Here is a 13,993-nt window from a genome sequence, read left to right as displayed (position 1 = left end):
CAAATACCTGGGCGAAATCTTCGAACCAACCGGACAAGAAAAAATAGCCCAGAACAACCGTATCCAAAAATTCTAACGCTTCATAGAAAGGGCGAGCTGGAAAATATCCTAAAAGAAGACCGAAAATGAGGGAAATTTTAGGACCAAGACACACGGAAGAAGGGTACCTCCTCCAAACCCGGAAATCCACGGAAAAATTATGTAATATTGTGGTAGACCTCAGGAAAAGAAGTCTAAAATTTATGAACATGTTAAGAGGCTTTCAGAAACCAGACTAACACCAAGTTCTTGAAAGAGTTGATAAACTGAACAATTTCCCTTGGATACAACAAACAAAAGCGGACATGAAGAACGCACAAATTCAACCTGAAGAAATTTTGAATCGAAATATATATAGAAAGAAAATTGATAAGTCGGAAGTTACTCTAGGGAATGAAATACCAAAAAGAGCAGGTACCAAGTGGACGGAAGAAAGGAAGAGGATCTTTAGTTAACAGATGAAAGTATCCTGGATCCTCCGCAAACGAAATCGTAAATAAAGCTTCGTGTGTTCCGAAAGGGACCATTCACGCATAATAATAATAATAATAATAATAATAATAATAATAATAATAATAATAATAATAATAATAATAATAATAATAATAATTGTATCGGACGTACAGCTACTCCGAACTAAACTGAGTGCCTTTTAGAAGGCCATCTGTAATGTGAAACTTGAACTGTGTATCAGAAGAAGTTTCGAAATTTATCTTCAGATGTCTCTACTATCGACTTACGTGGCCCCTCTGGTGGGAGGATAGAAAATTAATTTTCAAAAGAATTTTTGTATTGAGGGGTTTTATAAACTGAAGCGTTTGTAGATTGTTTTTTGTGTTCTAAGGTTACTAGCCTTTCTATCTCTTACTTCCTCATGAAAATTATTAGCCAATCAGAAATTATGGATATTAATTCAATTCACCAATCAAAATTGAGGGTGTGTATAGGACGTCGGCCTACAGTGTTTTAGAACCTTTCCCTCTGCTATAAAAGCTGGGAGTTTTTGGGCAATGTTGTCTTTTCCATCGCTCCAGTCAAGAGGTTTAGAGTGAGTACGTAGTGGAGGCAGGGGGCAAGCCTTGCCCACCGTCGGAAGGCCCACCAGCTCAAGGTAATGGCAGACATCTTTTAAGTATGTGATAGTTTCAGATATGTAGCTGACTTGAGGGGAAGGTTCCAAAAATTCATTTTAATGTAAATTTATAAAGTCTAATATCATCTTCTAAATGTAAATTTTCAAGCAAGTCTGAAGACTTTATTCAAGCCCCTGAGAGGCAATAGGAAACTTAGGGAATAGAGAGTGTTCACCCTCTTTTAATTCCCATTCAACTTGGTACTGGGGTGACTACGATTTTGTAAAACTTTAAAATTTATCTTTTCTTTTGGAACTTAATATTTTTCTCCTTCTAGTCACCCTTTGTAGTAGGATAGGCTTACCCTCTGTAACACTAGGATCATCAGCCCAGAATAGGATTTGAACGTTTCAAAGTGTATTTCCAAAGGAGTGCAAGCGTTCGCCCCCTAGCATTTTGTTTACGGCCGATATCTGAAACCTTTTCTTTTGATCACTAAAGCCATGTAGAATGGGCCTTATTGCCTCTGTTAAATGTTAACTATTCGTAGTGAAGTGTAAATCAGACTGTCGAGCAGGTAAGATGGTAACACTGTTTTGAATTGATCTAATGTAAATTGTGCCTGGGAGAGGCTAGATTGTAAGTTTTGGAGCGCACTCTCCTAGAGTACTGATTGAAGGGAGCGATGGTGCTCTTTTGAATACTGTAACTTTGAAGCTGCAAGCTCTTTCTACAAATTATTGTGTACCTGAACCTTGATCTTTCTTGTTATTTTAGCCGACGAACTCCTGATTTGCTGTTGTTGTTTACCAAAGTTTAAAATGAGAAGAAAGGAAATAAATAAATACAATGTTCAATTTTAGTGTTTTAAACAATACTTCGATCTTTTCTCTGTTCACTCATTCAAGCCCGTACCTTCTTACACCTCTGCAATCTACCAAATTACAGTAATAATGATAATATAAACATTTGGAAAAGCATAATAATAAAATTTCAAACAGCACACAAAATTACTTGCAACAGATAAAATAAAAGAACTATATAAAAAGGCAAAATTACGATATTACCACACAGTAGTTAATCTGAAACTATTATAATTGGTGGCAAATCTCACGAATAAAGATGATCGAAAAACAAGAAAGAAAGAAAAATCCTCAGGAAAATATTAGGACCAAAATGGGAAAATGGAATTTGGCTGAAAAAGAAATCACATGAAATCTATCAAATTATAGAAAAAAAATCACAGATACCATCCGGAAACTTGTATAGAATGGATAATAACAGGCTTACTAAGAAAATTGTAAACTTACCTTTATCAGTGAAAAATCAAAATAATTGGCTAAAAGAAATCAATGAAGACTTAAATGAAATTGGCATTAATGAAGAAATAATTCAAGACAGAATCAAATTCATAACTTTAATTCATAAACACAAATTTTCGATGAAGTCCACCCGACTAAATACGGAATGGACTGAACAACGTAAAAAGGAACACAGCGGGAGGATGAAGAGATATTGGGAAGAGAAGAATAAAAAGCAAAAAAGTGCGCTTAACGAATCAAAATAATAATAATAAGAAGAAGAAGAAGAAGAAGAAGAAGAAGAAGAATCTGCTTTTTCGGCTTCATTGGACCACTTGAGTCAATCATATTCTGGTCATCTTCTTCGAGAGATTTTGTTTCCAAATTGCCCAATAGCTTTTCATTCCTCCTGATCTTTTCTGTCCTTCCTCACCTGTAAGTACTCTTTAAATTGTACACTGAGTGGTCAAACATCATGGCAAGACACTGAATGTGATGTTGCTCCTCCACGAGCCCTCAGAACGGCAGCAGTACGGCGAAGCATCAACTCTACAAGGTGTTGGAATCGTTCTGGAGGGATCTGGATCCACGCATCCTGAACTGCTACCCACAATTCGTCTTGTGTAGTTGGTGCAGGGATCATGGAGCGTACACAAGCATCAACAGCATTCCATAAATGCTCTATTGGATTAAGATTGGGAGATCTGGAGGGCCAATCCATAGTCGTAACTTCACAGGAGTGCTCCTCCAACTACCTGCGTGCCACCACAGACCGGTGAAATGGCGCATTGTCCTGCTGAAAAACAGCATTTCCATCAGGGCACTTTAGGGCCAGAAAGGGATGCAGTTGGTCTGAATGAATGTCCAGCAGGATGTTGTTATATCCATTCTCAAGAAAGCCGGTGCTGACAAGTGTGTTAACTACCGCATCATTAATTTAGTATCTCACGCCTGCAACATTTTAACACGTATTATTTACAGAAGAATGGAAAGGCAAGTTGAAAATGAGTTGGGATGAAATCACCTTGGCTTCAGAAGAAATGTAGGAACACGTGAAGCAATCCTAAATTTATGTCTGATCTTAGAGGGCCGAATTGAGAAGGACAAACTCACGTACGCTGCCTGCTGTCATTTCTTGATGGATACAGTACGTTTGCATCCATCTTTGGCACAAGCCAGAGTAAAGTGTAGCTTCCACCGAAGTCCCAGTCAACATACATGGCTGTGACAATATGGAAGCTGCTGGGGTATGGGTGGTGTTGAGTAATGACATTCAGAGCATGACTAGTGCATCTGAGTGTTATGAAAGGTGCTGCTCATAGGGTGTCGTCCTGCAATAGTACTTTCTGACCCAGTGAGGAAAGCAATGGAAAACTACCTCACTCCTCATTTTGCCTAGTACGCCTCATTTTGGTGCTGCCATTGGTTTTTGGGGTTTCCTTATAACCACATAACCTTTGGTGGTGCTATTTGAGGATCCAACCAGCCTCTGGGCTGTTGACCTAACAGACAAAACTCACCTACGTGGCGTTCGTAGATCTAGAAAAGATACTCGATAATATGGATTGGACCAAGGAATTTGGGATTCTGAAGGTGATTGGGATTATATACCGAGAACGAAGAATTATCTACAATCTGTATAAAAATCAGTCTCAGTGATTAGAATCGAGGGATTTGAAAAAAGAAGCAGCGCTCCAGAAAGGAGTGAGGCAAGGTTGCAGTTTTCCCACTCCTTTTCAGTGTGTGTATATAGAACAGGCCCGAAAGGAAAGCAAAGAGGTATTTGGGAAGGGAATCACAATCCAAGGAGAGGAAATCAAAACCTTGAGATTTGTCTATAATACCGTTATTTTATCTGAGTCTGGAGAAACTGCTGAATGGTATGGACAGAATCTCGGAGAAGGAATACAAGATGAAAATAATTAAGTCCAAAATAAAAATAATGGAGTGCAGTCGAATGAAGTCAGGTGATGCAAATAATGTTAGATTATGAAATTAAGTCTTAAAGGAAGTACATGGATAGTGTACTTGGGTAGTAAAATAACTAACGATGGCAGAATTAAGGAGGCCATAAAATGCAGACTAGCACAAGCAAGGAAGGCCAGGAATCTCACTTCGAACATTGATATAGGAATTAGAAAGATGCTTTTGAAGACCTTCTTCTGGAGCGTCATACTGTAAGTAGAAGTGGAATTTGGACAATAACTAGCTCAGAAAGGATGAGGATAGAAGCTTTTGAAATGTGGTGTTACAAAAGAATGTTGAAGGTGAGATGGATAGATCGAATCACAAATGAACAGATACTGTATCGAATTGGTGAGAGGAGATCGATTTGGCTAAATTTGACGAGAAGAAGAGATAGAATGATAGGACACATATTAAGACACCCAGGACTTGTTCAGTTGTTTTTTGAAAGAAATGTAGGTGGTAAGAACGGTAGGGGTAGACCAAGGTATGAATATGACAAGCAGATTGGAGCAGATGTAGGATGCAGTAGTTACATAGAAATGAAAAGGTTAGCACAGGATAGGCTAGCATGCAGCGCTGCATCAAATCATTCTATGGACATGCGACTCAAACTACAACAATGAAGAAATGTGTATATGTAATTTCACAGAACATTTATCTAATTATGTAAAAATAATATGGTCTAGAGAAAATGAAGGAAATTACATTCAGAATTTTATCATCATTGAATGGTGATATCAACCCACCTGAAATCAATTTTGGACGAATGATCTCGATGGAATTGTTGATACACTTGTTGATTTCACTGTCCTTTCTGCTACATACCTTGATGTAGTCAGCTGCAACAGAAGGAAATTAATATTAAAAATGATAAGCATTTTAAAATTTTATTTGCAAAACCTCCCGCAACATTTTCAGCCTGGCATAGTGACGAGTATCTAAAAACAGACAATTTTTTTTGTAAAATTACGTTCTCTTAATTAGAAATCAAACATAAAATATCTGGTCGAAATTCAGCAACAGTGGCATGTCTGACGGGGACAATTGATAGATTTTCATGAAAATATCACCTAAATAATGAAAAAATTAGTTCCAATTTTTAAAAATCACTATTGATCTGCATTTAGGGCAGTCGCCCAGATGGCAGATTCCCTGTTTGTTGTTTTCCTAACCTTTCCTTAAATGATTGCGAAGAAATAGGAAATTTATTGAACATCTCCCTTGGTAAGTTATATTCCAATCCCTAACTCCCCTTCCTATAAACGAATATTTGTCCCAATTTGTCCTCTTGAATTCCTACTTTTAAAAACACCACTCAAACTTATTCGTCTACTAATGTCTTCCTACGCCATCTCTCCGCTGACAGCTCGGGACATACCACTTGGTCGAGCAGCTCGTCTCCTTTCTCCTAGTTCTTCTCAGCCCAAACGCTGCAACATTTTTGTAACGCTACACTTTTGTAGGAAATCACCCAGAAAAAATAGAGCTGCTTTTCTTTGCATTTTTTTCCAGTTCTTGAATCAGGTAATCCTAGTGAGGGTCCATATACTGGGAGATTTCCGTATAAATATTCCACAAACTCGGATGCCAGTTCCTTATGCTTGCCGTATGAACCAACCATCCCTTTCTATCACCAAGAATAGATTATATCGACGTCACCGGATTGATGTTTGACGTTCGAGGAACCATTCCTCTCTGCAAATTATTTAACCTCGAGCAGGCATTAATAAAATGCCTGTTGGTCACGGTAAAATTTTCTGTCAAATTTATTGTACAATAATTTAATTTTATAAAATTTCTGTTTCTCACGGTCAAATTCAAGTTTTATAAAACCTTTGATAAAACTTTTCATAAAATAGGACATGTTCTATTCTGTAAAATTAATTTTACGAAACGAACCAATCAGCGAAGCTGACATCACGATGATGCTGGCGCTACGTCGTGAGAAGATTGTGAAGCTCGATTGTAAACAAACACTTCTTTCTAAAATTGAAGGATCCGGGTGGACTAATGAAGCTGATAGTGTTTTACTGGACGAATACCAGAAATATCCTTGTTTGTACGAAGTTAAATCGCCACTTTACCACAACAGAAATGCAAGAAGAGAGGAAGAAAAACACAATCGCCGAATTTCTATATGAATGCTGGCCTTCTAACCTCAAATAATTTTCGACCAAGGACAGCAATCCCCCACCTTCTTCTCTTCTTTTGATCCAATCCCGAATCCAGCATTTCTTGGCATTTCTTTTCTTCCTTTTTACCACTGTACAACATATAATTGCCGCTAAAGCAGGAAGTTTTGCTTTGTTTGTTTGTTTGTTGGAGTCATACTCTCAAACACACTCTAAGTTGGTTTAAAAGTTTAGCGATAGATGGCAGCACATACACATCTTAGTTCAGAAGTGTGTTCATAGATGGCCATCCCGATGCTTCCACGGATTTTATAAAATAATTTTACCGTGAGCAACACAACTTGTTTTCACCAAAATTTTTATAAAATTAATGGTACAACAAATTTTACGAAACATTTTACCGTGAGCAATAGGCATAAGAGAAGTTGCAGTGGCTACCTTGAAATCTTCGATCCAAATTCTCAAGAGCCATGTCTTCCAAACTTGTTAATGCTACAACATATGTTAGATGTACTAACCAACCATTATAAAATGAACTCATCACAATTACTTTTACAATGTATCTCGTTTTCTACCGAGTTCGATAGTTGCACTCGCTTAAGAGCGGCCAGTATCCAGTATTCGGGAGATCGTGTGTTCGAACCCCACTGTCGCAGCCCTGAAGATGGTTTTTGCGTGGTTTCCCATTTTCACACCAGGCAAATGCTGGAGCTGTACGTTAATTAAGGTCACGGCTGCTTCCTTCCCACTCCTAGCCCCTTCCTGCCTCATCGTCACCATAAGACCTATCTGTGTCAGTGCGACGTAAAGCAAATAACAGTAGTCGTGTTTTCTATATACAGCAGGTCAGTGAATGCAGAGTGGGTCTCGGCCGATAAGTGGCCATGGCTGGTCGGTGGTCCCACAGCTCTGCACTCCGACCGGCCAACCGAGCAGAGGAGGATTGGCCACGGCTCTACCGTGGCTCTACGCCTCTGCATTCGGGATACGCAACAGGACAGGACCTCATGGCTGGCTCCGACCGTCGACTTTCCTGAGAAAGGTTCTCCTGCAATAAGGTGAATGCCAGGACAGTTCCTAGTATAGGCCACGGCCTCCATCCTCTTCACCTTCTCCGTGCATCTCCTTCATCATAACACATCTCCCCAGCCAGAGTAAATGCGTTACCGTCTAAGAGGCTCACCTCCACCATCAGGGGAGAAGTGAAGACGTTTTAGTAGTAGTAGTAGTATCTGTATACCTTGTCCTGAAGGGCAATCTGCACTTGGAGAAAGTCGAAATAAATAATATGTGAGAAAGCGTAAAGTACCGATAATAGAACCTTGTGGAACCACCCTTCTAATCATTACAGGATCAGATAACATTCACAATTCTCTGATTTCTGTTTTTTAGAAATTTAGCACCCCATTCAGTCACTTTTTAGTCTAGTTAAACATTTACTTCAATAGTCTCCCATGATCTGCCTATCGAAAGCCTTGCAGTGGTCAATAACGGTACAGTCCACTTGAACTTCTGAATATAAAATATCTGCTATATCTTATATTCTTATTCTGGTTTCTTTATGCCCATTCATACAGCGCATTGGAGCTTGTTCATTGGCTTGATGACTTTGGCTTTCTCATTCTTCCAAAACCTCTTAATAAACTCGCTCTGTTCCCTCTTCCTTTCTACTGAGCACTTTGTACCAGTCTTGCCGCTAGTTTTCACCATAAATGTGTGTTTATTTACGGAGGTCCTGAAGACTTCGCGATTTCTCATCATGTTCAATTCATTCAGGTTCCCTCTTGTTTCCTGCAGCCAATTCATTCTCCTGTTTTGGGAACTTATTACATTGAATAACCTTCGTGTGAGTTTATGATTATCCGTCCTAAAATGTGTCCAGGAATTTAAAAAGTCTCCTCCGTACAGTATTCATTAAACTATCTGTGAAACTATAGAGGTTTGCAGTACGCCTTTTGATCCAAATTCCATTTTCTTGTGTGGGGCTGAAAATTTTCCTAAGAATCTTACTTTCTTGTTCTTCAATATCTGTAGTTTTAGGACGACCTCCTAAAGTGAATGTTTCTGATGTAGAGCTTCCGGTAGAATAATGTTTCAATTTAGCATCACGTGACATTATTCGTTTGTTGTAGTGGTCCCCTGTCAGTCTAAATGCCCTCTGAAGGTTCGAGTATCTTTCAGTATTGGCTAAACTGTCTAATCCCGAAGGAAGAATTATTTCTCGAAATATTTAAAAAGGGATAGCTGTGAAATTGTCCTGTATGCCGTTTCAGTTTTATTCTTCTTGCACTTTTGCTAAAAATTATGCATATACTTGGTTTTCTCCAATAATATAGGCCCTATTCTTTTCCTTCTTTCTTCTATTTTGGCCTACTGTAAACAGTTGACTTGCTGGTTAGTCCTTTTCTTCTTCTCCCAGAACTTCTTCATCATTTCGCCGTGGTTTCTCTTCCTCTTCTATGACCATCTGTTCTTGGACTTTTCATTTTGCTTTTCCTGAAACCTCTTGAATTTATCAATTTTAGCTCGAAACATATCTCTAATAAAGATTTCTTTAAGACTGATGACAACTTCCCCCGTGCCTTTTCTTGTTTCTCTATCCATTTAGTAGCTGCTTTTAATTTGATGATGTAGTTAAAGATTTCGTTTCTTAGTACAACTCTTACGTATCGTGTCTGTGATCTTCTCTATATGTGTGGATCTTCACTTCTCCTCTTCCTCCATGTACCATCCTTTCTTTCTTCGGGTCCTACGATCTTTATAAGGATTTTTCTTTCTTTCTTCTCTGGCTCACCCATTTCCCCTTTCTTATTCAGTATAAAACATTCTGAAATATAAAATCCCTGCGGCTTGATGACCGTCGTATAGAGTTTCATTTTCCCTGTAAGATATCGTTTTGTTGTTGTATCTATTCTGTACTAATCTATAGGATAACTCCATCTTTTTGGCTCTTCCCTTATTTGCTTCTATGCCAAGCCCATTCAGCTGGATCCATTTACCATACTTTGTTTCCAGATGATTTTCTTTACTATGTTTTATTCTATGAATTCTGTCTTTTCATACGAGATCCCGAATCCTGCTTTCTCTGCGATTTTATGTAATTTTTTCAAGCATTATTTGGGCCTCTTATTTATCTCCTGCTAACAATGCCATGCCATTATATTCTTCTCCTTTGTATCTAAAAATGATTCCTTCTATCCCTTCTTCTTATTATTCATCATCATCATCATCTGTTTACCCTCCAGGTTCGGCTTTTCCCTCGGACTCAGCGAGGGATCCCACCTCTACCGCCTCAAGGGCAGTGTCCTGGAGCTTCAGACTCTTGGTCGGTGGATACAACTGGGGAGTATGACCAGTACCTCGCCCAGGCGGCCTCACCTGCTATGGTGAACAGGGGCCTTGTAGGGGGATGGGAAGAATGGAAGGGATAGGTAAGGATGAGGGAAGGAAGCGGCCGTGGCCTTAAGTTAGGTACCATCCCGGCATTCGCCTGGAGGTGAAGTGGGAAACCACGGAAAAGCACTTCGAGGATGGCTGAGGTGGGAATCGAACCCACCTCTACTCAGTTGACCTCCCGAGGCTGAGTGGACCCCGTTCCAGTCCTCGTACCACTTTTCAAATTTCGTGGCAGAGCCGGGAATCGAACCCGGACCTCCGGGGGTGGCAGCTAATCACGCTAACTACTACACCACAGAGGCGGCTTATTATTATTACTAATTATAATTCTCCTGCACACCTTTGGACAGTACTAATTGCAACGCTAATTGAAATCTAATTAGTTTGTGTACGTTGCGAAATAACTGCGATAATATCCCCCATGTAACTAACAGGCAATAGTTTCATCTAGCCGGATCTAGGTCAGAACTATTACAATGGAATGTGTTACCCAATGATACGATGGTTTAATTACAGCTGGCCTGTAGACAATCTTAAAACCAGCCTCATTTCAATGTCATCCGTTACGCATCACTAATGACAGCTTTGTTGTCGAGCTGGAGATAGCCCCCTAAGCAGAATGTTTCGAGATTCATGAAGCAAGAGAAGGAAATATTCCACCCCATTAAATATGAATCTGCGTTGACCTTTCGTAATATAAACAACTAGCAGTGGACCGCGGGCTCTTTAATATTCCCGGGAATGTACTTGCAAAGTTTCAAAGTATATACACGAATATTTGTGATTATATCAACAAACACATACAAATGCACAGTAAAAATAGAAATTGTACTATATTTGTTCACTGCAGTTTGATGAATTTTTTAAAAAAATTATCTGTAGAAGATCTGGATAAATAGCTCAGTGGTATGGGCAGATACTTGAAGAAGGAGTACAAGATGAAAATAAATAAGTCCAAAACAACAGTAATGGAGTGCATTCAAACAAAATCAGGTGATGCAGGAAGTATTAGATTAGGAAATGAGGTCATAAAGTAGATTAATATTGTTACATGGGTAGTAAAATAACTAACAGACGAGCACAAGTAAGGCACGCCTTTCTTAAGAAAATGAATTTGCTCACTTCCAACATGGATACAGGAATTAGAAAGATGTTTTTGAAGAATTTTGTCTGAAGCGTGGCACTGTACGGAAGTGAAACATGGACGATAATTGGTTCAGAAAGAAGGAGAATAGAAACTTTTGAAATGTGGTGTTACAGAAGAATGCTGAAGGTGAGATGAGTACATCAAATCACGAATGAAGCATGAAAATCCACAGCCTATTTCCGGTCATTCGACCGGGTCAGGAATGGAATGAATGAAGCCCCCATCTAGCGGCGAGGATAGGAATTGTGCCGGCTGCCAAAGCCTGTCGCACTCCTCCGGGGCAATGATTAATGACTGACAGATGAAATGAAATAATATTGGGAAGTATTGCTGGAATGACAGATGACAGGGAAAACCGGAGTACCCGGAGAAAAGCCTGTCCCGCCTCCGCTTTGTCCAGCACAAATCTCACATGGAGTGACAGGGATTTTTACCACGGAACCCAGCGTTGAGAGGTCGGCGAGCTGCCGCCTGAGCCACGGAGGCTCTATGAGTGAAGAGATAATCGAATTAGTGAGAGGAGATCGTTGTGGCTAAATTTGACGAGAAGAAGAGATAGAATGGTAGGACACATCTTAAGACACCCGGGACTTGTTCAGTTGGCGTTTGAGGGAAGTGTAGAGAACGCTAGGGATAGACCACGGTATGAATATCACAAGCAGATTAGAATAGACGTAGGATGCACCAGTTTCGTAGAAATGAAAAGGGTAGCACAGGATAAGGTAGCATGGAGAGCTGCATCAAACCAGTCTATGGACTGATGACTGAAACAACAAGAAGACATCCCATTCATCACTCGTGCTTGCGGGACTCTTTATACCTGGACCATTGCTTTTTTCATTTTGTACATAAACAACATAGCATATCGAATGAACTATTCCAATTGTCATATATGTGCTGATGACCTCCAAATATATGGGGAGATATTCGTATAGCAACTGATAGAATGAATGCTGACTTGCAAAATATATCATCATATGCTTGTGAAATCACTATATTAATAACTCCCCCCAAGACAAAAGCCATTATAGTTGCATAATCGAAATGAGTAAACGTGACAAAGACTTTAGATATCCATTTACTCATTCTATCTCGTACCAAAATTCCGTATGAAAGTTCGGTAAATAATCTAGGTGTTGTTATAAATGGAAACCTAAATTGGAATGAACACGTCACACGTATCTGTAACAGAATATATGCCTCACTCCATCCTCTTATTATAATAACATTTTACAGTTAAATAGGAAAGTCAGGCTTATAAAAATATTACTTGTCCCCATATTCTATTACTCTGATGCTGTATTAATAGATGCAACGAAAGAACAAATTAGAAAGATATAAAGGACCGTGAATTCTGGCATCAGATTTATATTTTCTTTATCCTATGATACACATGTCACACCTTATTACAAGCAACTTTCACGGTTATTATTGGCCATATACATAATTTTAATATGTTAAATTTAATCAAAATGGTAGAGAAGGATATCTACTATCGTATTGCATTGCTTTCACCGTTGCCCAAGTAATATTCGCATGCTTTGTAACGATAATGTAAAGTAATTTTGTTCGATTATCTTCCCAGATATGATGGAATTTCCCTAATTCTTCCCTTTTTAGATATATTTTATTAGCCCACTCAGTTCTATGACACCGTCTTCTGAGTCTCAGGAGATAATTCTCCAACACAAATAGATTATTCATGTTCTTGACAGTGGAAAAGACAAAAGCGAACATTGAACGATCGCAATGGACGAGCTCGCAACCAATGTGCACTTACCCTTATCTCCAATAGATGATATGATATATACGATTACGAACTGTCAACCTGTCAACTAAGTGTACACAGCATCTAGTTAACAGATATTTAAAAACATAGTCGCAAAGGAACGTTATAATATTTCATATGGAAAATATGCGTGCGAGCGTGCTACAATATTCATCACAGATTAAGGAGTTGATCCAGATAAAATAACCAGGGTTCTGGTCTGACTACAGTGGATATTTGCAAACAACTTATTAAGAATCCCCTAAGGGTACGATCAGGAGACATATAGTGACATGCAATGGAAAATTAGCTGCCTTTGCGCAACTCGTACGGAGAGAAAGTAGCGCAGACCTGGAAGGTAAAGGACCTCAATCAGTAGAGTGTCAAGGTCGTTTCGACTCAAACGTGATGATATGCGTCTGGGCAAGGTGTTGTTCACATCGCAACTCTACTGCGAGCAACTACTGCACATTCGTTTCGTGAACAATGAAGACAATCCTACGAATAATAATAATAATAATAATAATAATAATAATAATAATAATAATAATCGTATTACTGCAGCTATTGTGTGTAGGCATTTTTATTTGTCGTTATTTAGCCTGTCAGCGTATGAATTTCTATTTTCCATTTTTACTATCAGATATCACTATTGGGAGTTCTAGCAGTTGGTTTTAATTAATTTTATCGGGTAAAACATGGAAGTATCCGCCTCTGTGGTGTAGTGGTTAGTGTAATTAGCTGCCACTCTGGGTTCGACTCCTGGCTCTGTCACGAAATCTGAAAAGTGGTGCGAGGTCTGGAACAGCCTCGGGAGGTCAACCGAGTAGAAAGGGTTCCATTCCAATTTCAGCCATCCTCAAAGTGATTGTCCATGGTTTTTCCATTTCTTCTCCATGCAAATGGTTCCTAACTTAAGGCCCTGGCCGCTTCCTTCTTTGCCTTGTCTATCCCTTCCAATCTTCCCATCCCCCAACATGGCTGTTGTTCAGCTTAGCAGGTGAGGCCGACTGGGCGAGGTAGTAGTCCTCATCCTCAGTTGTATTCCCGACCAAATGTCTCACGCTCAAGGACACTGCCCTTGAGGCGGTACAGGTGTCATCGCTCGCTGATTACGGGGAAAAACTAACCCTGAAGGTTAAAAGAATTAAATAATAGTAATCATAATA

The 13,993-nt window shown here is 39.2% G+C and overlaps 1 protein-coding gene across 1 annotated transcript in view; it reads right to left on the bottom strand.

The window, feature by feature from the left end:
• LOC136885310 (protein takeout) overlaps positions 1-8,629 on the bottom strand; it is a 32,176-nt gene extending 23,547 nt beyond the window's left edge. The window contains exons 1-2 of the mRNA XM_067157822.2: positions 8,524-8,629; positions 5,128-5,220 (exon numbers count right to left, since the gene is read on the bottom strand). Of these exons, the coding sequence (XP_067013923.2) occupies positions 5,128-5,220; positions 8,524-8,629 (199 nt within the window). The remainder of the gene's footprint in view (positions 1-5,127; positions 5,221-8,523) is intronic.
• Positions 8,630-13,993: the final 5,364 nt, after the last annotated feature.

Source organism: Anabrus simplex, chromosome 14 (genome assembly GCF_040414725.1).
Source record: "Anabrus simplex isolate iqAnaSimp1 chromosome 14, ASM4041472v1, whole genome shotgun sequence".
NCBI lineage: Eukaryota > Metazoa > Arthropoda > Insecta > Orthoptera > Tettigoniidae > Anabrus > Anabrus simplex.
This window is presented reverse-complemented; position numbering and strand designations above follow the sequence as displayed.